The following is a 27782-nucleotide window of genomic DNA, read 5'->3' as shown; positions in this document are numbered from 1 at the left end:
TGTGTCGACAAAATGGAAATCAGAGAGGAACCCGGGTAAGAAATCAAGCTGAAAAAAGTTGAAGAGATCGCAATGGATGGGAGACGAAGAAGGAGAACGAAGGTTAGAAATTTGATGGGTCAGAGGATAGAATTGAAATTTGGGCAATCACGGGTATTTATTGTTTTTCTCCAGTGGTAGCCCGGAAGTGGGAAAATTCGATGCTGCCCGTGCGGCAGATCCAAGGGCCAGAAAATTTCTGACCCATTTTTTTTATTTTTTTAAAAAAAATCCACCCCCATGATTGAATCTTGACCTTTGATTGGGTGTGGGGCACTACCCCACACCCACCCGGATCGACTTTACCCCGGAAGTGTGTATCGACTCTCGGGGGTCATTCTCGGAAACGAAAAATGTTTAAAATTAATTAAAATCAATATATATATTGGTCATCTTCTACCAACACATTCTCAAACAAATTTATGGCACTCAATTGTCTACAATTACTTATCTGACTAACTGATTTGCAATATATTATAATAATCTGACTTTTACCCGATACGCGATTCTCATGTCATATATCATGTCATATATGTTAGAATTATTTTTGAGTATTTTTTCTATTTGTAATGTGAAAAAATATTTTTAATTTTTAAATAATGATACACCACTAACATAAAAAATTGTGATTAAAAATCATTTTTAAAGTTTTAGTTATTTTTTATGATTATTATTAATTTTCTAACTAAACAATAAATATCAGATCTATACCTATCAATTATACCAAACCTGTGTTATATCTAAACTTTAATAAACTAAATACATTAAACCTTCGACCACCTAGACCAAGTCACCATTCCATTCGGCCCAAATAAACCTTTCATCCCCTTCTCAAATACGAAGCATTTTATTATTATTCTTATTATTTATTTTTACATTTTATTATAAAATGATCTCACGGATAATTTATTTTTTATTTTTTTAATAAGTATTTGTGAATCCGTGAGACGAGTCAATCCTACTTATTTTTAACAATAAAATTCTAAAAAAAAATTTAACATAAAAATAATAGCCATACGAGGTTTCGTCTCATCCCAAATTTTAAAGATGTCCGTTGCAACCTATTATGTTTTATTGAGCAAAGGTTGTTACGTAAATGAATTATCTATCTGGGGCGATTAATTTCAAATTACAACCGCCATTTTTAAAATTTTGAAGAGAATATCATTTTTATATTCTGATATATATTTATATTTATATATAATATATTATATATATATATATTAATATATGTAATTTCAATTACAACCGCCATTTTTAATTTTTTGAAGTAGATATCATTTTTATAATCTATCATTTTTATATTTCTGATATATATATATTATAATATATATATATATATAGTATGAAAAGCAACGCATGTGTTCCTAATGTATATGAGTGACAGACAGACCTACAGCAGAAGAAGCCCCGCCCATCATGCACTAAATGAAATTAAGTCGATGGATTGAAATTTTCATTCAAAGACAGAACAATATTGGTATCACATATCCATGGAAAAATAGAGCAACCCACGTGCCCTCTAACAATCAAATCTTAAATCATCTGAGTGACATTAAAAGGTAATGAAAAAACGAGAAGAATCTGGTGTCATATATCAGAACAAATTTTTATTTTTATAGGCCACTTGATCGATGAAATCTTCCCACTACAAGCATTCTATATATATGATCACTGAAAGTAAGAAGCCTAAAAATGTTCACCAAAAAAATAACAAATATATCAGAAAACATCCAACTTTTCGAGTAAAGAAAGGCGAAGTGGCAAAACCATAAAACATCTCTGTAACAGATAACTCCACGCAAGATGTCAAAATTTTCCTATTTCCCACAAACACAGAGTAACACAAGGTAGCAGCATTTGCTGCAGAAAAATATTGAAAGATCAAGAATCGAAGTAGCTGCAGAATTGGAAAAATAAATAACACGACCTCACGGTTGAACAAATACATGCAATGAGAGCTCACTGAGACACCAAAGTTTCAGATGTACGGAATCACACGTATGACTTTAAATTCAAGTTTTTCTTATTGTCCAGCTTGAAGAGCTGAATAAATCCAGTCCGAAGCAGTGGTTAAGGTGTCTGAATCTGAATGCGTCGAAACGGTAAATGGAGTCACCACAACCTGTTCCAAATGCAAGTATAATGGCACACCATTAGGACCCGTAAATATCACCACAGAATCCAAAACAAGTTAATGCATGTAAAATATGTGTATAATACCACGGATGTACTATGTTGTACTTACAAAACCATTTTCAACTGCTTTGAAATCTATATCCTCGCTTTCTTCTTGCAGCTGTTTTTCATGCATCTGAAGATATTACCAGGTTAATTAGCAGAATAAAAACCATTTGGTGCCCCAAAGCATTACAAATATACCATGAAAGTCATTGGTGAACTACAACCAGAGAATTATATGCAAGCACTGCAACAATGTTCTCATTAGCACTTTCAAGGGGTAATGAAGAATACCAATCTCGTAAAACTAGATGAAGGACCATTTGCTCCTTAATTCTAAAATTCTGGTCACACTTAGATTCATCCGCAGACAACATAACAACGACACGAATCTTTAAAAAGAGTTGGAACTCTGATTCAAGTTTTCCTTTGGGTATCTGCTATCAAATTCTATGATTTCTGAAGGAAATATGCCTTACATATGGATTCACAACCCTTTTTATTATGATATGGTAAGAATTACATTAGCAACCCTCACTGAACCACAAAACAGCAAGAAGATTCATATTAAACTGGAAACCAAACAAATGTAAGAAGTCCCTCTAGCTGAAAATATTTCACTGTCCTTTTAGAATCAATTTCCCTGCAGCACCAACTGATTCAACAACCTCAAGATTCTTTTTTTGGGTGGTCAACGGCGAGCAGCACCCTGAAAAAAGAATATAGACAAATTTGAACCAATGCCCTGAGAACAAACAAACTTAAAGTCAGATGTATATATATGTGAAATACTCCCATAAAAAGATACTTACACAGCAGCAAAGCACACGACCGGCTGTGCAAACTGCACGCCAAGACCGGGTGGACCACCCAGGAAGCGTGAAGCAGCCTGATTCCTGGTGGCTGAAATGGCTTTCCCAGCTAAGATAGACCTCGAACACTTCTCTTTGTAACCTTGAATCCCTGTGAAAAAATTGCCCTCAGTCAAATGATTCAAAAGTTCGAATGTATGAAAGTTAACGGGACTCAATTATCTTCTTCAATCCTGAGCAAAAAGCTGACCTTGTTTACTGCTTAGTAAACTTTCGATTATCAATTCATTAAAGTCGCTATGGCCTATATGATTGTGCATGCAAAGTAGCTACACATGTTGTCACAATACAAATATTGTCTTGAGTGACACGATACTTAGATTCCAGGAATCAAGAGATTAATCGTGTTAAAAAACTATGGGCAAAAAAATAGAAGTGACTCACAATATTTTTGAGCTGGCTAAATATTATCCAATTCATATTCAAAATTATCAAAATCAAATCGAGCTTTGAGCCAAAGTTGAAATCAAGAGGCTTCACTATTTATAAGCATAAATGTATATGAGCAAAGAGCTCAATGATCTATTCCTAACTAAACGAATTACGCTAAATTAAACCCTATTTAGAGCCAAACTCAAACCTGAAATAATTCGTTCTTCGAGCTTTGAGCCAACTAAAAAATGCAATCTCAAACTATAAGGAAACACAGTGGATTTCCACTCCGGTCAGTCTAGTTTGGCCTTACAATATAAGGACAAAACGACAAACATCTGAACTACACAATATTTGCAACAATAGTTATCTTGTTAGCATTCAATTCTATCTTCGAAAAATAATAAATGGTTCTGCCAGTAGAGAACCTCTGCGCTGAATGCTACCATCACACAACAGAAATGGTTCAGCCAGTAGAGACCACTGCCTTTAATGATGTCATAGAAACAGACCTTGTTTTCAAGCGGCGATGTTGGGATTTCCAAGCTCATGAGAAACCTTTACAAAAAACCCCCTTCTCTATGTCTCGATTGCTGCATTTATTATCGGTAAGCACCCAGAGACCGCATCCATGAAGTCATTTTCTTGACTCACATCATTTTTCCTGCCACAAATCTCACAGACAACTTATCAGATGCATCCCTACTTATATAACGTAATTGAGAAGTAGAGGAAAGGGCAATCAACATACCAGTTAAGGGATATTGAAATGGACGGAACATCATTCATTATTGCCTCCCTAGCTCAGCAACAACACCAGATGAAACCATATATTTTTGTTGAATCATCGTTAGAGATTAGTGCTTCCATAAATCAATTAAAACTCCATGATTAACTCATCATTACAAAAACCAGATGCAACATAAAATACAAAAACATACACGTGTGACCACAGCTGGAGCCTTTGTTAATGCCACTTACACCTAATGTGAATAATAATAAAGAACATCAAACAGCACTATAATAACAAGATCTCGATAGACAAAAGCATGAAACATATACATCCCAACAGAGGCTTGGCCATGAAAATAGTGCACCAGATAGCGCTAATGATACACAATCCGCAGGAGTCCCTGAACGTTGCACAAAGCACGGCATTTACTCCACATTATTATTCATATAATAGGATCTCATAATCAACTGTCAACGGGCTCAAATAATTCCTTTACATTCGATCCATTGATAATTTCCACTACGACGCTAAGATACCCCTACAGGGTCCATCCAGCTCAAATTAAACTCATGCATTAATTGCAAATGTCAAAAAGAAAGAGATGATTATACCAGAAATTTCATAAGCAACGGCACCATCAACTTCAGCCGACGCCACCTCGAGATCCTTCGAGGACAAGGCATGCCCTGACGTAGATTTGTCCCTGGAAACCCATCACCGCACAAAATCAGCAATTGGCCCAAAAAAGAAAAACAGAAACACGTCCAAATTTCAGAAGAAAAGGTGAATTACGACTGCGGAGCGCAAACAGAGACACTGTACAATCCCACACGAACAAGGGAATCAATCAAAGAGCGAAGACCCGGGATTCAACACCATCGCTGTTGGTGAGCAATATGACGCTTTGACCCAGCATCATTATCATCGTCATCGCCTCCATTACCAGAAGAAGAAGGATTAGCCGAATCATCGCCACGTTTACTGGCTCCGCGACGATTCATTGTCATCATCGTTCCCACTCGCTTTTTTCCGGTTGGAGAGTACGTCCTGGAGATTGGACACCAACCCAGGTGGCAGCTGGTTCTTGTTCATTGATGGGAAGTATGTTAACGGAGAAGAATCGGGTAGGATAACGAAGGATGGAGGCAATGTGATTGAAATTCAAATGAAACTGAAAGGAGAAAGGGGGTGCGGAAAACGAGGGTCTGAAAAAATGGATAGGGAACGGTTAAAAAGGAGTGCCTGTTCTACTAGCATTTGCTTTACCTCTTGAGCCATTGTGCTACTGCTACCTCTTCACGCATTGTGCTACACCCCGGAAGTAGATTTTTCGATTTTTTTTTATAAGATAATCAACTATTCTGTCAATTCAAAACAAAATTAATTAATTTTTTTTCTTATCTTATATAAACACGTCGAAAATAAAACTTCTGATCTAATATAAATCATTTAACCATGATTTCACGGAAGCTGAGACTATAAATAAATTATATATATTATATTTATTATCGACATCGCACATACGCCACCACGTATATATAATATATATTTATTTGTTGTCTCTAAAAATTTATTTGATTTGGCAAAGTATGATAACAGTTTGATTCTCTCGGCAATCTTCTTGTCCAGTATGATAATGAGTTTGATTCTCCTGTCAATATTTTCTTGGATGAGATTTTAACATAATATTTATTCGGTTTAGTTTATCTTACTAACGTGATTTGTAGATTAATACGTTAGTTGAAAAGTTACTAAGTGATACATTTTTTATATCTTGCACATCTACTGTGTACATTTATGTAAGTACCGATGAGGTGTCACTCACCTATTGGATGTGATGAAATATAGGGTGAGTGACACCTCATCGGTGCTCACAAAGTTGTTCACGGTAGTGTGCAGGATATCAAAATTATATATGACAATTAAATGACAATTATTGTTTTAAATACATATGTGTATCCGTTTTTTTCAAATAATTGTTTTAAATACAATTTCCTTTGTTTAAATGACAATTAAATTCTTATAAAAGTTTTTATCAAATATAAAAAAATTAGTTGAGAAAAATACAGACAAAGATTGATTAATGTGTTAAAAGTATTATTAATTATAAAAAAATAAAATTTTTGTTTTATAGAATGTTTTGTGAAAATTGAAAAAAAAAATGTAATAAGTCATATAAAAATTAAATATTCTAATGGTATGAAGCTTTATAATATTATATCATATAGTATAGATATATTTAAATTAAATTAATTTTAAATCAGATCGGAATATATTATATTTATTCTGTTTAGAGACTATATAATTTTCTAGATATCGAATTCAACATAAAAACAATGAAAGTTTTTTTTTATTGATTTTGATAAAACAAAAGCATTTGCACGCATCTTTACGAGTGGGGAGGAAGTCGTACAAATGTATGTGTTAGGCTAGTTTATTGTTTTAAAAGGTGAAATCGCTCACCTCATACTTCTCTCACTTTCGGCCCGACAAGAATATGAGAGGAGGTAAATCATGGTGACCCAGCCAACCAGCAGCAGCTAGACCTAATGCTACCCGCGTAACACATCAATCTCACACCCATGAATGAAGAGCGTAAATTTAGCAAGAGCGACTTACAGTGAAAAACAATATATAACGATAAGTCTGAGTTATGATATCGTGTAAAATTGAAATTTGAATGCAGTGATTTCACACATGTAATTATAATATACATATTAATTTTATAGAGTATGTTTTGTAAATATATCATCTTACTGAATCTTATGTCGTCTGAGAACGATTTTAGGTATTACACTTGTCGAAACTAATGTCGCACTAAAATTTGATGCAATTAAAGTTGCTGCGACTTTAGTTGAATTGACAAGTGGGACAACTGGGCAGAGAGGGATCGAATTCCGAATTGTGACGCGACTCTTCCCGTAGCACGCCCCACCGTGTAATTCTACCGCAGAGCCATATACTTCCTCAAAATCGCACTCCCATCCTTGTCTTTTATTTCCTGCATTTTCAACCTTCGGGTTGGTTTTGTTTGCTTTGCTCTTATAATAGTGGGTTTCTTGAAAAACCCTTAGATTAGAAGCTCGTTAACATGAAAATTGACGCCGATTGAAGGTATCGTTCCATTGGGTCTACGGTTCTTAAGCTTAATTTTTTTGTTTTGTTTTTTTTTTGTTTATATAGATTATCGCTCACAAGTTCAATTTTTTGGTTCTACGATGATATTCCGATGCTTTGATTTTGCTTAGCACGGAAAGGGTGTTCCTGCTGATTCTTGTTTTTTTCTTTGTTTTGTTTTAATTCTGTTGAAAATGGATTCTAGTTGCGGTATTGTGTTGGAAAATTCAAATATAGATCCTCGGGTTGATATGGAATTTGATACTCACGAGGGGGCTTATGAATACTATAAAGAATATGCAAAATCAGTTGGCTTTGGTACTGCCAAATTGAGTAGTCGTCGCTCAAGAGCGTCTAAAGAATTTATCGATGCTAAATTTTCTTGCATTAGATATGGGAATAAACACAATCCGATAAAGCTATAAATCCAAGGCCCTCACCGAAAATAGGTTGTAAAGCCAGTATGCACGTGAAGCGGAAGCCGAATGGGAAGTGGTATATTCTAGTTTTGTGTAAAGAGCATAACCACGAGCTTTTACCAGATCAAGCACATTTCTTTCGGAGCCATAGGAATCAGATTCTGTTATTGTTGATTCTAAGCTAGGAAGAAAAAAGTGACGGCTTCCATGTCGAAACAGTTTGGCGCTTATCAGTTTTCCGGGACTTCTTTGGAGAATTTGATTCGGAATCAGCATGACAGGGGCAGATGTTTGAGTTTAGAAGACGGCGGCTCTCAGGTTGTACTTGAGTTTTGCGCGCAAATGCACGAGGAAAATCCAAAATTTTTTCATTCTTTTGACTTCAATGAAGAGCATCGGCTGAGAAATGTGTTTTGGGTTGATGCCAAAGGCGTTGAAGATTTCACATATTTTGGGATGTTGTATCATTCGACGTGACGTATTATGCTACAAATACAAGGTTCCTTTGGCTATTTTTGTAGGGGTGAACAATCATATACAGCCCACGTTCTAGGATGTGCATTGATGGCCGATGAGACGGTGTACACATATGTTTGGTTTGATGAAAACATGGTGTTTGGCGATGGGGGGACGAGGTCCTAAGATTATGCTCACTGACCAACGCGAGACAATCAAAGCTGCAGTCTCTATGGTTTTACCTGAGACTCGGCTTTTTTTCATTTGTGGCATGTACTAGAAAGATTCCTAGACACTAGATTATCTTAGCATCTGGCATGATACTTTCTTGGAAAACTGAAGAAATGCATATACAGATCTTGGAGTGAAGAACAATTTGAGAAGAGATGGTGGAAACTGCTTGACAGATTCAACCTTCGAGATGACGAGTGGATTCAGTCATTGTATGTTGACCGAAAACACTGGGTGCCTATCTTTTTAAAGGACGTTTCTTTTGCTGGGTTTTCTGCAGCTTCAAGATCTGAAAGCTTGAAGCTTTCTTTGATAGATATATTAATGGGGAAACTTCTTTGAGGGATCTAATAGGAAGATATAAATCTATTCTTGAAGACAGGTACGAAGAGGAGGCCAAAGCGAACTTTGATGCATGGCATGAAACACCGGAGCTAAAATCACCGTCACCATTTGAGAAACAAATGTTACATGTTTATACTCATGAGATATTCAAGAAGTTCCAAATGGAGGTTCTTGGAGCAGCAGCATGCCATCTTAAGAAAGAAAGGGAAGATGGTTCTACCATTACATATGGTGTGAAAGACTTTGAAAGTGATCAAGAATTTTTGGTGGTGTGGAATGACTAAATTTGGACATTTACTGTTCTTGTCATTCATATAATATAAGGTTACCTTTGTAGACATGCTATTGTAGTTCTCCAAATGTCTGGTGTATTCAGTTTACCATCTAAATACATACTGCAACGGTGGACAAATGCTGCTACGAGCAAAATTCCCCTTAGTGAGAAATTAGACGAGGTGCAAGCTAAGGTTCGACGTTACAATGACCTGTGTCGACGAGCTATAATATTAGGTGAAGAAGGGTCATTATCTCAGGATAGTTTATTTAATGCTGTTGGTGCTATACAAGAGGCTTGAAGCAATGTGCAAATTCGAATAACCCTTCTGAGGGCGGTTTGAGACCGAGCTCCTCCGTGACTCGTTCTGTGACTCGTGCTGTGGCTCGTGCTGCACAAGATGCTTCAGGAATGAACCATGATAACACTGTCACTGGTGGTGAGCAAGTCCCTAAAAGTAAAGCAAACAATATAACAAGGGTTCCAAGAGAGTGAACTACGACAACGACAACGACGGAATCTCGAATAAAAAAGGAAAGGTTCGGTATTTTTTTACCATTGATGATATGTTACATGCTTTTGGAAAACTGATAATTGTGTACATCTTTGCATCAGGTGCCCTCGAGCCACCACATTACTAGTGTTGGGGCACAAGTTGCTTTCCAAAACATGGTTGGTTCCTTTCACATCCTAATTTGCTTTTTTACATCTCTGCTTCCAGTTACAAGGCAAATAATGTTTGCCTTAATTTCGTCAGCTGCTCGTTGTTGGAATATGATAATATTTCTCCTTTGCTTATTTTGTTTGCATACTTGAATCACTGTTTTCTTTATATTCTTCGTCTGATCTCTGTTATTTGGACATTTCATCTGTGATCCCTTTGTTTGTTAATTATGTGCTACTGAAATCAGTTTAGCTTTCCTGTTTACTTCACAGTTTTACAAAATATGCAAGGAAGTTTATGATCTTAAACAAATACTTATCTCTACTAAATTTTAAGCAACTGGTCCTTAACTAGTTCAGGTGGCTTCTATGCCTAGCATTGTTGATTAATTATTATTGTAGACTTTTAAGTGCCGTTCTGTTTCCCATGTTCCTTGAAGGCCTTTGCAATTCCACATGTTACCTTACCGCGTGTCAATTTCAAGTCTTGAACTTTGCGCACTGAAGGTTGATTTTTTATTTTCTTCAAGTAGGATATGGCCGGTGGGCTTGATTATCCTACAATGTACCCGTTTCTCACAACACTGCTAAAAGGTGGTGAAATGTCCAAACGTGGCGTGGAGATGCTCGGGGAGATGTTGGAGAACAAAGTTAAACGTGCCTTAGTCTATACTAGAATCTTGAATTTGCTTGGGAAGGATTTGTTACCCCACCGTATTTTTTAACTTCTTTGATTGACATACTTTTGTGAAATTCCCAGATCCATCCGATGGAATCATGGAATTTCACAAAAAGTATGTCAATCAAAGAAGTTAAAAAATACCGGTGGGTAACAAGATCCTTCCCAAGCAAATTCAAGATTCTAGTATTAGACTAAGGCACGTTTAACTTTGTTCCTCCAACATCTCCCCGAGCATCTCCACGCCACGTTTGGACATTTCACCACCTTTTAGCAGTGTTGTGAGAAATCTCGGGTACATTGTAGGATAATCAAGCCCACCGGCCATATCCTACTTGAAGAAATAAAAAATCAACCTTCAGGGCGCAAAGTTCAAGACTTGAAATTGACACGCGGTAAGGTAACATGTGGAATTGCAAAGGCCTTCAAGGAACATGGGAAACAGAACGGCACTTAAAAGTCTACAATAATAATTTAATCAACAATGCTAGGCATAGAAGCCACCTGAACTAGTTAAGGACCAGTTGCTTAAAATTTAGTAGAGATAAGTATTGTTTCAAGATCATAAACTTCCTTGCATATTTTTGTAAAACTGTGAAGTAAACAGGAAAGCTAAACTGATTTCAGTAGCACATAATTAACAAACAAAAGGGATCACAGATGAAATGTCAAAATAACAGAGATCAGACGAAGAATATAAAGAAACAGTGATTCAAGTATGCAAACAAAATAAGCAAAGGAGAAACTATTATCATATTCCAACAACGAGCAGCTGACGAAATTAAGGCAACATTTATTTGCCTTGTAACTGGAAGCAGAGATGTAAAAAAGCAAATTAGGATGTGAAAGGAACCAACCATGTTTTGGAAAGCAACTTGTGCCCCAACACTAGTAATTGGTGGCTCCAGGGGCACCTGATGCAAAGATGTACACAATTATCAGTTTTCTTCAAAAGCATGTAACATATCATCAATGGTAAAAAATACCGAACCTTTCCTTTTTTATTCGAGATTCCGTCGTTGTCGTTGTCGTAGTTCACTCTCTTGGAACCCTTGTTTATATTGTTTGCTTTACTTTTAGGGACTTGCTCACCACCAGTGACAGTGTTATCATGGTTCATTCCTGAAGCATCTTGTGCAGCACGAGCCACAGCACGAGTCACAGAACGAGTCACGGAGGAGCTCGGTCTCAAATCGCCCTCAGAAGGGTTATTCGAATTTGCACATTGCTTCAAAGCCTCTTGTATAGCACCAACAGCATTAATATAACTATCCTGAGATAATGACCCTTCTTCACCTAATATTATAGCTCGTCGACACAGGTCATTGTAACGTCGAACCTTAGCTTGCACCTCGTCTAATTTCTCACTAAGGGGAATTTTGCTCGTAGCAGCATTTGTCCACCGTTGCAGTATGTATTTAGATGGTAAACTGAATACACCAGACATTTGGAGAACTACAATAGCATGTCTACAAAGGTAACCTTTATATTCATATGAATGACAAGAACAGTAAATGTCCAAATTTAGTTCATTCCACACCACCAAAAATTCTTGATCACTTTCAAAGTCTTTCACACCATATGTAATGGTAGAACCATCTTCCCTTTCTTTCTTAAGATGGCATGCTGCTGCTCCAAGAACCTCCATTTGGAACTTCTTGAATATCTCATGAGTATAAACATGTAACATTTGTTTCTCAAATGGTGACGGTGATTTTAGCTCCGGTGTTTCATGCCATGCATCAAAGTTCGCTTTGGCCTCCTCTTCGTACCTGTCTTCAAGAATAGATTTATATCTTCCTATTAGATCCCTCAAAGAAGTTTCCCCATTAATATATCTATCAAAGAAAGCATTCAAGCTTTCAGATCTTGAAGCTGCAGAAAACCCAGCAAAAGAACGTCCTTTAAAAAGATAGGCACCCAGTGTTTTCGGTCAACGTACAATGACTGAATCCACTCGTCATCTCGAAGGTTGAATCTGTCAAGCAGTTTCCACCATCTCTTCTCAAATTGTTCTTCACTCCAAGATCTGTATATGCATTTCTTCAGCTTTTCCAAGAAAGTATCATGCCAGATGCTAAGATAATCTAGCTGTCTAGGAATCTTTTCTAGTACATGCCACACATGGAAAAAAAGCCGAGTCTCAGGTAAAACCATAGAGACTGCAGCTTTGATTGTCTCGCGTTGGTCAGTGAGCATAATCTTAGGACCTCGTCCCCCCATCGCCAAACACCATGTTTTCATCAACCAAACATATGTGTACACCGTCTCATCGGCCATCAATGCACATCCTAGTAACGTGGGCTGTATATGATTGTTCACCCCTACAAAAATAGCCAAAGGAACCTTGTATTTGCTAGCATAATACGTCACGTCGAATGATACAACATCGCCAAAATATGTGAAATCTTCAACGCCTTTGGCATCAACCCAAAACACATTTCTCAGCCGATGCTCTTCATTGAAGTCAAAAGAATGAAAAAATTTTGGATTCTCCTCGTGCATTTGTGCGCAAAACTCAAGTACAACCTGAGAGCCGCCGTCTTCTAAACTCAAACATCTGCCCCTGTCATGCTGATTCCGAATCAAATTCTCCAAAGAAGTCCCGGAAAACTGATAAGCGCCAAACTGTTTCGACATGGAAGCCGTCACTTTTTTCTTCCTAGCTTTAGAATCAACAATAACAGAATCTGTATTCCTATGGCTCCGAAAGAAATGTGCTTGATCTGGTAAAAGCTCGTGGTTATGCTCTTTCACAAAACTATGAATATACCACTTCCCATTCGGCTTCCGCTTCACGTGCATACTGGCTTTACAACCTATTTTCGGTGAGGGCCTTGGATTAATAGCTTCATCGGATTGCTGTTTATTCCCATATCTAATGCAAGAAAATTTAGCATCGATAAATTCTTTAGACGCTCTTGAGCGACGACTACTCAATTTGGCAGTACCAAAGCCAACTGATTTTGCATATTCTTTATAGTATTCATAAGCCCCTCGTGAGTATCAAATTCCATATCAACCCGAGGATCTATATTTGAATTTTCCAACACAATACCCCAACTAGAATCCATTTTCAACAGAATTAAAACAAAACAAAGAAAAAAACAAGAATCAGCAGGAACACCCTTTCCGTGCTAAGCAAAATCAAAGCATCGGAATATCATCGTAGAACCAAAAAATTGAACTTGTGAGCGATAATCTATATAAAAACAAAAAAAACAAAACAAAAAAATTAAGCTTAAGAACCGTAGACCAATGGAACGATACCTTCAATCGGCGTCAATTTTCATGTTAACGAGCTTCTAATCTAAGGGTTTTTCAAGAAACCCACTCATTATAAGAGCAAAGCAAACAAAACCAACCTCGAAGGTTGAAAATGCAGGAAATAAAAGACAAGGGAGTGCGATTTTGAGGAAGTAATGGCTCTGCGGTGAGAATTACACGGTGGGGCGTGCTACGGGAAGAGTCGCGTCACAATTCTGGAATTCGATCCCTCTCTGCCCAGTTGTCCAATTTGTCAATTCAAACTAAAGTCGCGAAGCAACTTTAATTGCATCAAATTTTAGTGCGACATTAGTTTCGACAAGTGTAATACCTAAAATCGTTCTCAGACGACATAAGATTCAGTAAGATGATATTATTTACAAAACATACTCTATAAAATTAATATGTATATTATAATTACATGTGTGAAATCACTTCAATTCAAATTTCAATTTTAACACGATATCATAACTCAGACTCATCGTTATATATTGTTTTTCACTGTAAGTCGCTCTTGCTAAATTTACGCTCTTCATTCATGGGTGTGAGATTGATGTGTTACGCGGCGTAGCATTAGGTCTAGCTGCTGCTGGGTTGGCTGGGTCACCATGATTTACCTCCTCTCATATTCTTGTCGGGCCGAAAGTGAGAGAAGTATGAGGTGAGCGATTTCACCTTTTAAAACAATAAACTAGCCTAACACATACATTTGTACGACTTCCTCCCACTCGTAAAGATGCGTGCAAATGCCTTTTGTTTTATCAAAATCAATAAAAAAAACTTTCATTGTTTTTTATGTTGAATTCGATATCTAGAAAATTATATAGTCTCTAAACAGAATAAATATAATATATTCTCGATCTGATTTAAAATTAATTTAATTTAAATATATCTATACTATATGATATAATATTATAAAGCTTCATACCATTAGAATATTTAATTTTATATGACTTATTACATTTTTTTTTCAATTTTACACAAACATTCTATAAAAACAAAATTTTATTTTTTTATACTTAATAATACTTTTAACACATCTAATCAATCTTTGTCTGTATTTTCTCAACTAATTTTTTTATATTTGATAAATAACTTTTATAAGAATTTAATTGTCATTTAAACAAAGGAAATTGTATTTAAAACAATTATTTGAAAATAAACGCATACACATATGTATTTTAAAACAATTAATTGTCATTTAATTGTCATATATAATTTTGATATCCTGCACACCTACCGTGAACAACTTTGTGAGCACCGATGAGGTGTCACTCACCCTATATTTCATCACATCCAATAGGTGAGTGACACCTCATCGGTACTTACATAAATGTACACAGTAGATGTGCAAGATATAAAAAATGTATCACTTAGTAACTTTTCAACTAACGTATTAATCTACAAATCACGTTAGTAAGATAAACTAAACCGAATAAATATTATGTTAAAATCTCATCCAAGAAAATATTGACAGGAGAATCAAACTCATTATCATACTTGGACAAGAAGATTGCCGAGAGAATCAAACTTGTTATCATACTTTGCCAAATCAAATAAATTTTTAGAGACAACAAATAAATATATATTATATATACGTGGTGGCGTATGTGCGATGTCGATAATAAATATAATATATATAATTTATTTATAGTCTCAGCTTCCGTGAAATCATGGTTAAATGATTTATATTAGATCAGACGTTTTATTTTCGACGTGTTTATATAAGATAAGAAAAAAATTAATTAATTTTGTTTTGAATTGACAGAATAGTTGATTATCTTATAAAAAAAAATCGAAAAATCTACTTCCGGGGTGTAGCACAATGGCTGAAGAGGTAGCAGTAGCACAATGGCTCAAGAGGTAAAGCAAAATGCTAGTAGAACAGGCACTCCTTTTTAACCGTTCCCTATCCATTTTTCAGACCCTCGTTTTCCGCACCCCCTTTCTCCTTTCAGTTTTCATTTGAATTTCAATCACATTGCTCCCATCCTTCGTTATCCTACCCGATTCTTCTCCGTTAACATACTTCCCATCAATGAACAAGAACCAGCTGCCACCTGGGTTGGTGTCCAATCTCCAGGACGTACTCTCCAACCGGAAAAAAGCGAGTGGGAACGATGATGACAATGAATCGTCGGAGCCCAGTAAACGTGGCGATGATTCGGCTAATCCTTCTTCTTCTGGTAATGGAGGCGATGACGATGATAATGATGCTGGGTCAAAGCCTGTCATATTGCTCACCAACAGCGATGGTGTTGAATCCCGGGTCTTCGCTCTTTGATTGATTCCCTTGTTCGTGTGGGATTGTACAGTGTTCATGTTTGCGCTCCGCAGTCGTAATTCACCTTTTCTTCTGAAATTTGGACGTGTTTCTGTTTTTCTTTTTTGGGCCAATTGCTGATTTTCTGGCGGTGATGGGTTTCCAGGGACAAATCTACGTCAGGGCATGCCTTGTCCTCGAAGGATACACTCGAGGTGGCGTCGGCTGAAGTTGATGGTGCCGTTGCTTATGAAATTTCTGGTATAATCATCTCTTTCTTTTTGACATTTGCAATTAATGCATGAGTTTAATTTGAGCTGGATGGACCCTGTAGGGGTATCTTAGCGTCGTAGTGGAAATTATCAATGGATCGAATGTAAAGGAATTATTTGAGCCCGTTGACAGTTGATTATGAGATCCTATATGAATGAATTAATGTGGAGTAAATGCCGTGCTTTGTGCAACGTTCAGGGACTCCTGCGGATTGTGTATCATTAGCGCTATCTGGTGCACTATTTTCATGGTCCAAGCCTCTGTTGGTATGTATATGTTTCATGCTTTTGTCTATCGAGATCTTGTTATTATAGTGCTGTTCTGATGTTCTTTATATTTATTCACATTTAGGTGATAAGTGGCATTAACAAAGGCTCCAGCTGTGGTCACCACGTGTATGTTTTTGTATTTTATGTTGCATCTGGTTTTTGTAATGATGAGTTTAATCATGGAGTTTTAATTGATTTATGGAAGCACTAATCTCTAACGATGATTCAACAAAATATATAGGTTTCATTCTGGTGTTGTTGCTGGAGCTAGGGAGGCAATAATGAATGATGTTCCGTCCATTTCAATATCCCTTAACTGGTATGTTGATTGCCCTTTCCTCTACTTCTCAATTACGTTATATAAGTAGGGATGCATCTGATAAGTTGTCTGTGAGATTTGTGGCAGGAAAAATGATGTGAGTCAAGAAAATGACTTCATGGATGCGGTCTCTGTGTGCTTACCGATAATAAATGCAGCAATCCGAGACATAGAGAAGGGGGTTTTTGTTAAAGGTTTCTCATTGAGCTTGGAAATCCCAACATCGCCGCTTGAAAACAAGGTCTGTTTCTATGACATCATTAAAGGCAGTGGGTCTCTACTGGCTGAACCATTTCTGTTGTGTGATGGTAGCATTCAGCGCAGAGGTTCTCTACTGGCAGAACCATTTATTATTTTTCGAAGATAGAATTGAATGCTAACAAGATAACTATTGTTGCAAATATTGTGTAGTTCAGATTGTTTGTCGTTTTGTCCTTATATTGTAAGGCCAAACTAGACTGACCGGAGTGGAAATCCACTCGTGTTTCCTTATTTTAGTTTGAGATTGCATTTTTTAGTTGGCTCAAAGCTCGAAGAACGAATTATTTCAGGTTTGAGTTTGGCTCTAATTAGGGTTTTAATTTTAGCGTAATTCGTTTAGTTAGGAATAGATCATTGAGCTCTTTGCTCATATACATTTATGCTTATAAATAGTGAAGCCCTCTTGATTTCAACTTTGGCTCAAAGCTCGATTTGATTTTGATAATTTTGAATATGAATTGGATAATATTTTAGCCAGCTCAAAAATATTGTGAGTCACTTCTATTTTTTTGCCCATAGTTTTTTAACACGATTAATCTCTTGATTCCTGGAATCTAAGCTATCGTGTCACTCAAGACAATATTTGATATTGTGACACCATGTGTAGCTACTTTGCATGCACAATCATATAGGCCATAGCGACTTTAATGAATTGATAATCGAAAGTTTACTAAGCAGTAAACAAGAGTCAGCTTTTTGCTCAGGATTGAAGAAAGATAATTGAGTCCCGTTAACTTTCATACATTCGAACTTTTGAATCATTTGACTGAGGGCAATTTTTTCACAGGGATTCAAGGTTACAAAGAGAAGTTTTTCGAGGTCTACTCTTAGCTGGAAAGCCATTTCAGCCACCAGGAATCAGGCTGCTTCACGCTTCATGGGTGGTCCACCAGGTCTTGGCGTGCAGTTTGCACAGCTCGGTCGTGATGCTTCTGCTGCTGTAAGTATCTTTTTATGGGAGTATTTCACTATATATACATCTGACTTTAAGTTTGTTTGTTCTCAGGGCATTGGTTCAAATTTTGTCTTTATATTCTTTTTTCAGGGTGCTGCTCGCCGTTTGACCACCCAAAAAAAGAATCTTGAGGTTGTTGAATCAGTTGGTGCTGCAGGGAAATCTGATTCTAAAAGGACAGTGAAATATTTTCAGCTAGAGGTACTTCTTACATTTTGTTTGGTTTCCAGTTTAATATGAATCTTCTTGCTGTTTGGTGGTTCAGTGAGGGTTGCTAATGTAATTCTTACCATATCATAATAAAAAGGGTTGTGAATCCATATGTAAGGCATTATTTCCTTCAGAAATCATAGAATTTGATAGCAAGATACCCAAAGGAAAACTTGAATCAGAGTTCCAACTCTTTTTAAAGATTCTGTGTCGTTGTTATGTTGTCTGCGGATGAATCTAAGTGTGACCAGAATTTTAGAATTAAGGAGCAATTGGTCCTTCATCTAGTTTTACGAGATTGGTATTCTTCATTACCCCTTGAAAGTCTGCTAATGAGAACATTTGTTCAGTGCTTGCATTATAATTCTCTGGTTGTAGTTCACCAATGACTTTCATGGTATATTTGTAATGCTTTGGGGCACCAAATGGTTTTTATTCTGCTAATTAACCTGGTAATATCTTCAGATGCATGAAAAACAGCTGCAAGAAGAAAGCGAGGATATAGATTTCAAAGCAGTTGAAAATGGTTTTGTAAGTACAACATAGTACATCCGTGGTATTATACACATATTTCTTACATGCATTAACTTGTTTTGGATTCTGTGGTGATATTTACGGGTCCTAATGGTGTGCCATCTATACTTGCATCTTGGAACAGGTTGTGGTGACTCCATTTACCGTTTCGACGCATTCAGATTCAGACACCTTAACCACTGCTTCGGACTGGATTTATTCAGCTCTTCAAGCTGGACAATAAGAAAAACCTTTGAATTTAAAGTCATACGTGTGATTCCGTACATCTGAAACTTTGGTGTCTCAGTGAGCTCTCATTGCATGTATTTTGTCAACCGTGAGGTCTCGTTTATTTATTTTTCCAATTCTGCAGCTACTTCGATTCTTGATCTTTCAATATTTTTCTGCAGCAAATGCTGCTACCTTGTGTTACTCTGTGTTTGTGGGAAATAGGAAAATTTTAGACATCTTGCGTGGAGTTATCTGTTACAGAGATGTTTTTATGTTGTTTTGCCACTTCGCCTTTCTTTACTCGAAAAGTTGGATGTTTTCTGATATATTTGTTATTTTTTTGGTGAACATTTTTAGGCTTCTTACTTTCAGTGATCATATATATAGAATGCTTGTAGTGGGAAGATTTCATCGATCAAGTGGCCTATAAAAATAAAAATTTGTTCTGATATATGACACCAGATTCTTCTCGTTTTTTCATTACCTTTTAATGTCACTCAGATGATTTTAAGATTTGATTGTTAGAGGGCACGTGGGTTGCTCTATTTTTCCATGGATATGTGATACCAATATTTGTTCTGTCTTTGAATGAAAATTTCAATCCATCGACTTAATTTCATTTAGTGCATGATGGGCGGGGCTTCCTTCTGCTGTAGGTCTGTCTGTCACTTCATATACATTAGGAACACATGCGTTGCTTTTCATACATATATATATATATATATATATATATATCAGAATATAAAAATGATAGATTATAAAAATGATATCTATCTTCAAAAATTTAAAAATGGCGGTTGTAATTTGAAATTAATCATATATATTATAAAAATGATAGATTATAAAAATGATATCTATCTTCAAAAATTTAAAAATGGCGGTTGTAATTTGAAATTAATCATATATATATATATATATATATATATATATATATATATATATATATATATCAGAATATAAAAATGATATCTATCTTCAAAATTTTAAAAATGGCGGTTGTAATTTGAAATTAATCGCCCCAGATAGATAATTCATTTACTGTAACAACCTTTGCTCAATAAAACATAATAGGTTGCAACGGACATCTTTAAAATTTGGGATGAGACGAAACCTCGTATGACTATTATTTTTTATGTTAAATTTTTTTTTTAGAATTTTTATTGTAAAAATAAGTAGGATTGACTCGTCTCACGGATTCACAAAATACTTATTAAAAAAATAAAAAATAAATTATCCGTGAGATCATTTTATAATAAATATGTTAAAAATAAATAATAAGAATAATAATAAAATGCTTCGTATTTGAGAATGGGGATGAAAGGTTTATTTGGGCCGAATGGAATTGGTGACTTGGTCTAGGTGGTCGAAGGTTTAATGTATTTAGTTTATTAAAGTTTAGATATAACACAGGTTTGGTATAATTGATTAGGTATAGATCTGATATTTATTGTTTAGTTAGAAAATTAATAATAATCATAAAAAATAACTAAAACTTTAAAAATGATTTTTAATCACAATTTTTTATGTTAGTGGTGTATCATTATTTAAAAATTAAAAATATTTTTTCACATTACAAATAGAAAAAATACTCAAAAATAATTCATACATATATGACATGATATATGACATGAGAATCGCGTATCGGGTAAAAGTCAGATTATTATAATATATTGCAAATCAAGTTAGTCAGATAAGTAATTGTAGACAATTGAGTGCCATAAATTTGTTTGAGAATGTGTTGGTAGAAGATGACCAAATATATATATTGATTTTAATTAATTTTAAACATTTTTCGTTTCCGAGAATGACCCCCGAGAGTCGATACACACTTCCGGGGTAAAGTCGATCCTGGGTGTGGGGGGTAGTGCCCCACACCCAATCAAAGGTCAAGATTCAATCATGGGGGTGGATTTTTTTTAAAAAAATAAAATAAAATGGGTCAGAAATTTTCTGGCCCTTGGATCTGCCTGCACGGGCAGCATCGAATTTTCCCACTTCCGGGCTACCACTGGAGAAAAACAATAAATACCCGTGATTGCCCAAATTTCAATCTCTATCCTCTGACCCATCAACTTTCTAACCTTCGTTCTCCTTCTTCGTCTCCCATCCATTGCGATCTCTTCAACTTTTTTCAGCTTGATTTCTTACCCGGGTTCCTCTCTGATTTCCATTTTGTCGACACATTTTATTTTCAGGTGATAATAGAAGAAAATGGTTTTAGTATTTTTGTAGCTGTGTTTGTTTATATGGATGTTGCGTATTTATCAGCATGGGCACGTGAATTGTTGGGAAAGAATGTGGAGTTTTGTTTTATTCGTCTTATTATATTGATTCTCTAATGTTCCGGAGGTGCCCCGGAGCAATTTTAGCTTGCATTGTGGCTATGTGATTGTTGGCTTTCTTTGTTGTTTTTTCACGATGTTTACGAGATTGTGTGATGCATTTATGTTTGCTTGACTTGATGGCCTTCAATGCTTGAGAAAGTGGTGAATTTCTTCTTCTCGTCAGAATCTGCTTCTACGCCTTATTTTGTGGCTGGTTCTTGTTTCTTGAATTTATAGTTTCTTGAGATGATTTCTGCTCTAATGGTGCGTCAATTTTGATTTGTATCTAGGGTTGGTGGGATGAAGATTTTTCGGTTTTTCTTGGTCAAAATTGATATGAATATGTTGAAGGTTTCGAAATCTTCTTTTGATTATAATATGTTGCGAATTTATTGGTCTTTTGGTCTGTGTTTGATCTTTCTTTGTTTTTTAAGAATCCAGGAGATACATTTCTACCATATGGAGAGTATGGAGTTTTAAGGGAGAGGAAATCTGCATTTGAAATTATCAATTAACTACTGAAATATAATGGTTACATGACAAAGCCTTCACTTGTACGGTGGAGGCGAGTTTCAGGGGTTCCTTTCGTAACTCTCAGTTTGTGGTGAATTTTTTGTTGAGAGTTGAATTGTTTGAAAAATGGCTGGGGGCAGGATAAGGGCAAAGATCCGGAGGAGCAGTCTGTATACTTTTGCTTGCTACCACTCACATCCTTCCGAGGCAGAAGGACCACATGACATTGAAGGACCTGGTTACTCTCGGATGGTTTATTGTAACCAGCCTCATATGCACGAGCAAAAACCTCTTAGATACTGCTCAAATTATATTTCTACCACCAAGTATAATGTCCTTACATTTCTCCCCAAGGCCATATTCGAACAGTTTAGACGCGTTGCCAACTTGTACTTTCTCTTGGCAGCAGTCTTGTCAGTTACTCCTATATCACCTTTCTCTGCCATGAGTATGATCGCTCCGTTGGCCTTCGTGGTTGGATTGAGTATGGCTAAAGAAGCACTGGAAGACTGGCGACGATTCATACAGGACATGAATGTCAATTTGCGGAGAGCTACTGTGCACAAAAAAGATGGTACATTTGGTCAAAAACCATGGATGAAAATTCAGGTCGGAAATGTAGTGAAAGTGGAGAAGGATCAGTTCTTCCCTGCGGATTTACTTCTCTTATCTTCCAGTTATGAAGATGGTATTTGTTATGTTGAAACTATGAACTTAGATGGGGAGACAAATTTGAAGGTAAAACGATCCTTGGAGGCGACATTATCTCTTGACGATGATTCAACGTTTAAAGAATTCAATGCGACCATAAAATGTGAGGATCCCAATCCGAATCTCTACACTTTTGTGGGTAATTTGGAGTATAATCGCAAGGTCTATCCTCTTGATCCGAGTCAGATTCTCCTGAGAGATTCAAAGCTAAGGAACACGGCCTATATCTACGGGGTGGTGATATTCACCGGACATGATAGTAAAGTTATGCAGAACGCTACTAAATCACCTTCCAAAAGGAGCAGGGTTGAAAAACAAATGGACAAAATAATTTACATTCTTTTCACCTTCTTGGTGTTCATCTCATTCATAAGCTCTGTAGGCTTTATTGTGAAAACTAAATATGATTTGCCAACGTGGTGGTATTTACAGGTCCCGGATGATAGCGGTTATTTTGATCCGCGCGACCCATTGATGTCGGGTTTTTATCATCTGGTTACTGCTCTTATTTTATATGGATACTTAATACCAATTTCCCTCTATGTGTCAATCGAGGTTGTAAAAGTACTTCAAGCATTATTCATAAACAGGGATCTTAATATGTATGATGAAGAGACTGGAACTCCTGCTCAAGCACGGACATCAAACTTAAATGAAGAGTTAGGACAGGTCGATACTATCCTCTCTGATAAAACTGGCACCTTGACGTGCAATCAAATGAACTTTCTAAAATGTTCCATCGGGGGTATTGCTTATGGCACGAGTTCCAGTGACGTAGAGCTTGCTGCTGTAAAACAGATGGCCCTGGATGAAGATCGGCAGAGCAAAGCTGGTACACCTCCGTCATGGGGGAAAGGTCGGCAAGGATCTGGGGAATCAGAAATTGAACTGGAGACTGTCATTACATCAAAAGATGAAGATAACCATAAACCTGCATTAAAGGGGTTCAACTTCGAGGATAGCCGCCTCATGAATGGGAATTGGTTCAAAGAACCTAGTGCAGATGTCATTCTATTATTTTTCAGGATACTATCTCTTTGTCACACTGCAATTCCAGAACAGGATGAAGTGACCGGTGTCTTCACCTATGAAGCAGAATCGCCAGATGAAGGCTCATTTCTTGTTGCTGCCAGAGAATTTGGTTTTGAGTTTTGTAGAAGAACACAGTCAAGCATATTTGTACGCGAGAGATATCCTTCCTTTCACGAGCCTATTGAAAGGTGAGACCACGAATAAATAGTTGCCAGTTCTGCTGTGATATTTTTTTTACCTTGGAGCTATAATCTTACACATGTTTTCTTTTAATTCAGGGAGTTCAAAGTTCTTAATTTGTTGGATTTCACTAGCACGAGGAAAAGAATGTCTATTATTGTTCGGGATGAGAATGGTCAAATCCTTCTTCTGTGCAAAGGAGCTGACAGGTATGTCATAACTCGAGGTGTGTTTGGTGATTGAAGTTCAATTTAAGATGCCGATTCCAACTCCTTCCACCCAACTAAAAAAGTGAAAAAGGTCTTACCAAAAGATAAGAAAATAAACCGGCCTCCAGCTATTGTGGCAGTGTCAAGTTTAATCTTTAAATGAGTATTTCTGCCAAGACCTCAAACGGTCTAGTGGCTCACCTCAGCTTTCATTAAGAGAAGAGTTCTTACATTCAAAGCCTGTTAAAACACCCTTTTCCGCTTGTAATAAAAAAAAATTAATAATTTTAAAATAAATTAATATTTTTTTAAATGCTCTCTTGGTATTTTTTCCCCGTTTACGAATTTTAGTTTGATTGGTATATACGTCAATGTGCTCTTGAATTTAATGCACACTTTACTTTGCAGCATCATCTTTGATAGGTTATCCAGTTATGGGAGAACATATCAGGAATCGACCACAAAACATTTGAAAGATTATGGGGAGGTTGGATTACGTACTCTAGCTCTTGCTTATAAGAAACTTGATGAGTCCGAGTATTATTCCTGGAATGAAGATTTTATGAAAGCAAAGACCTCAATTGGTGGAGAGAGGGACTTGATGCTCGAGCGCCTTTCGGATATGATAGAAAGGGGTTTGATACTTGTTGGAGCAACTGCCGTGGAGGACAAATTACAGAAAGGGGTGTGTGATGTGTCTTTTGTTGCTTTGAGCTGTTAATTTTCTCTCTCGTATCCTCCCATTTGAAGCGATTACAATTATGTGTTTGGTAGGTTCCCCAGTGCATAGACAAATTGGCTCAGGCTGGTCTAAAGATCTGGGTTCTGACAGGTGATAAGATGGAAACTGCAATTAATATAGGGTCTGTCTCTTACCATAAGAATGTCGTTTTTAATGATTGCAGATGTAGTAACTTGATCATCAAAGCATCTGAACTGCTAAACTGAAATATTGTAATTATGACGCAGATTTGCTTGTAGTTTGCTTCGACAAGGCATGAAGCAAATATGTATGACAAGTAATGTAGATGCATCGGCCCAAAATTCTAAACAGGTACTTTTTAGTAGAGAAATGTCCTTTATTTTTTCGGTGGTAAACATTAATTTATTGTTTTCTTTGTTGCTATTGTTTGGCAGACTGTGAAGGAGAACATATTGATGCAAATTAGTGATGGGTCTGAAATAATCAAGTTAGAAAAGGATCCCCATGCAGCATTTGCTTTGATAATTGATGGGAAAACTTTAACTTATGCTCTTGAGGATGACGTAAAGCTTAAATTTTTAAATTTAGCTGTTAATTGTGCTTCAGTTATATGCTGTCGTGTGTCTCCAAAGCAGAAAGCTCTGGTAAAACATTTTTATCTTCGAATTGATTTGTTCCATACTCCGTTCTTATGATATTTGTTTTCTGAAGCTATTAAGCAATTTGTTATTTTGTTGCTAATCTAGAATTACCTTTCTCTGCATCCCATGTTTGTGTTATTTGGCAATTAGGTAACAAGATTGGTAAAACAAGGGACGGGAAAAACCACATTAGCCATTGGTGATGGTGCAAATGACGTCGGTATGATTCAAGAAGCGGATATTGGTGTTGGCATCAGTGGATGCGAAGGAATGCAGGTTCGTAACAAATCTTTCCCATTTCTATTGCTGTGGGAATCAAGGTATTGATAGTTTGTATCATAGAGTTGATAGTTATCTGGTATCAAGTATTGATGGTAAGGTAAATCATTGTCAAACTGATTAGAAAATTGAAGATTTTTTTACTTTTTTGGGGATGTAGATTTTCCAGGAATTATGTTCTCAATAAATAGCCATGAAAAATGTGGCTTATCCGAGTTCAAGTCACATCAGAAATAGAAATTAGCAATAACATTTCTTTTCTCACCTCGGTGAATAACTATTTCTTTGATGCCATCCAAAACAGTCGGACATAATATTAGCAGTTTTGCAGGCTGTAATGGCAAGTGACTTTGCAATTGCTCAGTTCCGGTTTTTGGAGAGGCTTCTTGTCATACATGGACATTGGTGTTACAAGAGAATAGCTCAGATGGTAATACTTCCCCATGAAATGATATCCCTTCATGCTATCATTTCTAATTCTAACTTAGAACATAATTCTTTGGTTATAGATTTGCTATTTCTTTTACAAGAACATAGCTTTCGGCTTGACAATATTCTACTTTGAGGCATTTGCTGGATTTTCTGGGCAATCAGTGTATGTTGACTGGTACATGCTTCTTTTCAACGTTGTTCTGACTTCCTTGCCTGTCATTTCGCTTGGAGTGTTTGAACAGGATGTAGATTCGGAAGTGTGTTTGCAGGTTTGTCTTTCCACCGCACTTTTCTAACTGTTTCATATATTGGGCTGTAGCATTCGTTGGTATTGTTCTGTGTGGCTGTTTATATGGCATGATGATTGAAAAGTGGTGTTTATCTACTCTAAGTTACAGCTTTTGCTACAATTATGTACATCCTTGTGGCGTAATACGTGGTACTGAATCAAATTACTACTCTCGATGCAGTTTCCAGCTTTATATCAGCAAGGGCCGAAAAATTTATTTTTTGACTGGTACAGAATATTTGGGTGGATGGCAAACGGTCTATATACATCTCTTATCATTTTCTTCCTCAATGTCATCATCTTCTATGACCAAGCTTTTCGGCCTGGAGGCCAGACGGCGGATATGATTGCGGTAGGTACAGTCATGTTTACATGCGTCATTTGGGCTGTTAACTGCCAAATCGCGCTGACAATGAGCCATTACACATGGATACAACACTTCCTTGTTTGGGGCAGCGTTGTTTCTTGGTACCTCTTCCTTTTAATATACGGTGAACTACGTCTATCCCTCAACGTAAATGCCTTCAGAATCCTCTTAGAAGTCTTGGCTCCGGCCCCTATATATTGGTGTGCCACCCTCTTGGTAACAGTGGCGTGTAATCTTCCATATCTTGCTCACATTTCATTCCAAAGATTGTTCAATCCCTTGGATCATCACGTGATTCAAGAGATCAAGTACTACAAGAGAGACATCAAGGATCGGTATATGTGGAGGAGGGAACGGTCCAAGGCACGACAGACGACCAAGATCGGATTCACAGCAAGAGTTGATGCAAAAATAAGGCAGTTGAGAGGGAGATTGCAGAAGAAGTACTCATCTCATGGTAAAGATGTTGTAGTGACCCAACAAACTTGAGCATTTAACACAGTTTTCTAATTCTTGATAGTGCAGTTTGTATTTCGCATCTTTTTGGTCTTTATTGATTCATTTTTTTTCTTCATTTTTTATAAGAATTATTATTATTATTTTTAACTTGCGGGGAGTGTCTCCGGGAATACTAAGGTGGTTGGATGCAGAATATTCACCAATGGTCGATGTACAAGCGTTGTGTGTGTAAAATATAATTTATGAATATTATTTGTTCAAAACGCGCTTACATAATTTGAATAAATTATAATTCTGCACAAGAAGTTTTAACTAATCTACTTAAAAGTAAAATTTTATGATTATAAACATGACATTTGCAATGTAAATTCATATACACATATTAAATAAATCTTAGAACAATGAATTTCTTAAAGTGAATTGTGATTTTATTGAAAGGCTAAGAAGCATACCATATATTCACAGATCATAATCTGTGAGATGGATCAACTCTACCCATATTCACAATAAAAAAAAATATTCTTAGCATAAAAAATAATATTTTTCATGGATGACTCAAATAAGAGATCCGTCTTATAAATACAACCCGTAAAATCGTCCTACATAAGTTTTCGTCAACTTGATGAGTTGATTGGATTGTTTAAAATTATTAAATAAATAAGCAGTATTTTAATTTTAATCAATATAAAGACACAAGACAA

The 27782-nt window shown here is 36.3% G+C and overlaps 3 protein-coding genes and 2 pseudogenes across 4 annotated transcripts; 3 read left to right on the top strand and 2 right to left on the bottom strand.

Annotated features, from left to right (window-relative positions):
• Positions 1 to 2889: 2889 nt before the first annotated feature.
• LOC140830317 (uncharacterized) lies at positions 2890 to 5137 on the bottom strand (annotated as a pseudogene).
• Positions 5138 to 7115: 1978 nt separating this feature from the next.
• Positions 7116 to 10427, top strand: LOC140830315 (protein FAR1-RELATED SEQUENCE 4-like; annotated as a pseudogene).
• A 72-nt stretch (positions 10428 to 10499) lies between these two features.
• LOC140829200 (protein FAR1-RELATED SEQUENCE 4-like) lies at positions 10500 to 13898 on the bottom strand. Its single transcript, XM_073192244.1, is given in 6 exon segments — positions 10500 to 10712; positions 11239 to 11295; positions 11373 to 12280; positions 12283 to 13377; positions 13380 to 13583; positions 13747 to 13898. Coding segments are annotated over 5 exon segments (2262 nt in total). The 5' UTR covers positions 13456 to 13583; positions 13747 to 13898; the 3' UTR covers positions 10500 to 10586.
• A 1656-nt stretch (positions 13899 to 15554) lies between these two features.
• On the top strand, positions 15555 to 19495 carry LOC140829201 (uncharacterized). The gene is given in 11 exon segments (XM_073192245.1): positions 15555 to 15909; positions 15912 to 15987; positions 16078 to 16172; positions 16383 to 16450; positions 16536 to 16579; positions 16695 to 16772; positions 16860 to 17013; positions 17821 to 17973; positions 18079 to 18189; positions 18664 to 18729; positions 18857 to 19495. Coding segments are annotated over 11 exon segments (1167 nt in total). The 5' UTR covers positions 15555 to 15686; the 3' UTR covers positions 18956 to 19495.
• Positions 19496 to 20962: 1467 nt separating this feature from the next.
• LOC140829197 (probable phospholipid-transporting ATPase 4) lies at positions 20963 to 27337 on the top strand. 2 transcript variants are annotated; one of them, XM_073192241.1, is made up of 12 exons: positions 20963 to 21137; positions 21557 to 21617; positions 21708 to 23710; positions 23801 to 23911; positions 24320 to 24596; positions 24686 to 24774; positions 24881 to 24965; positions 25049 to 25258; positions 25406 to 25531; positions 25839 to 25964; positions 26044 to 26235; positions 26437 to 27337. In XM_073192241.1, the coding sequence occupies exons 3-12, from the start codon at positions 21906 to 21908 to the stop codon at positions 27109 to 27111; spliced, it is 3696 nt and encodes a 1231-aa protein (XP_073048342.1). In that variant the 5' UTR covers positions 20963 to 21137; positions 21557 to 21617; positions 21708 to 21905; the 3' UTR covers positions 27112 to 27337. The 2 variants fall into 2 exon arrangements, with proteins under 2 accessions (XP_073048342.1, XP_073048343.1); XM_073192242.1 differs by lacking the exon at positions 21557 to 21617 and having other exon boundaries at positions 20964 to 21137; positions 25866 to 25964; positions 26437 to 27336.
• The last annotated feature ends 445 nt before the right edge of the window (positions 27338 to 27782 follow it).

Source organism: Primulina eburnea, chromosome 4 (assembly GCF_022965805.1).
Source record: "Primulina eburnea isolate SZY01 chromosome 4, ASM2296580v1, whole genome shotgun sequence".
NCBI classification, from domain to species: domain Eukaryota; kingdom Viridiplantae; phylum Streptophyta; class Magnoliopsida; order Lamiales; family Gesneriaceae; genus Primulina; species Primulina eburnea.
This window is presented reverse-complemented; position numbering and strand designations above follow the sequence as displayed.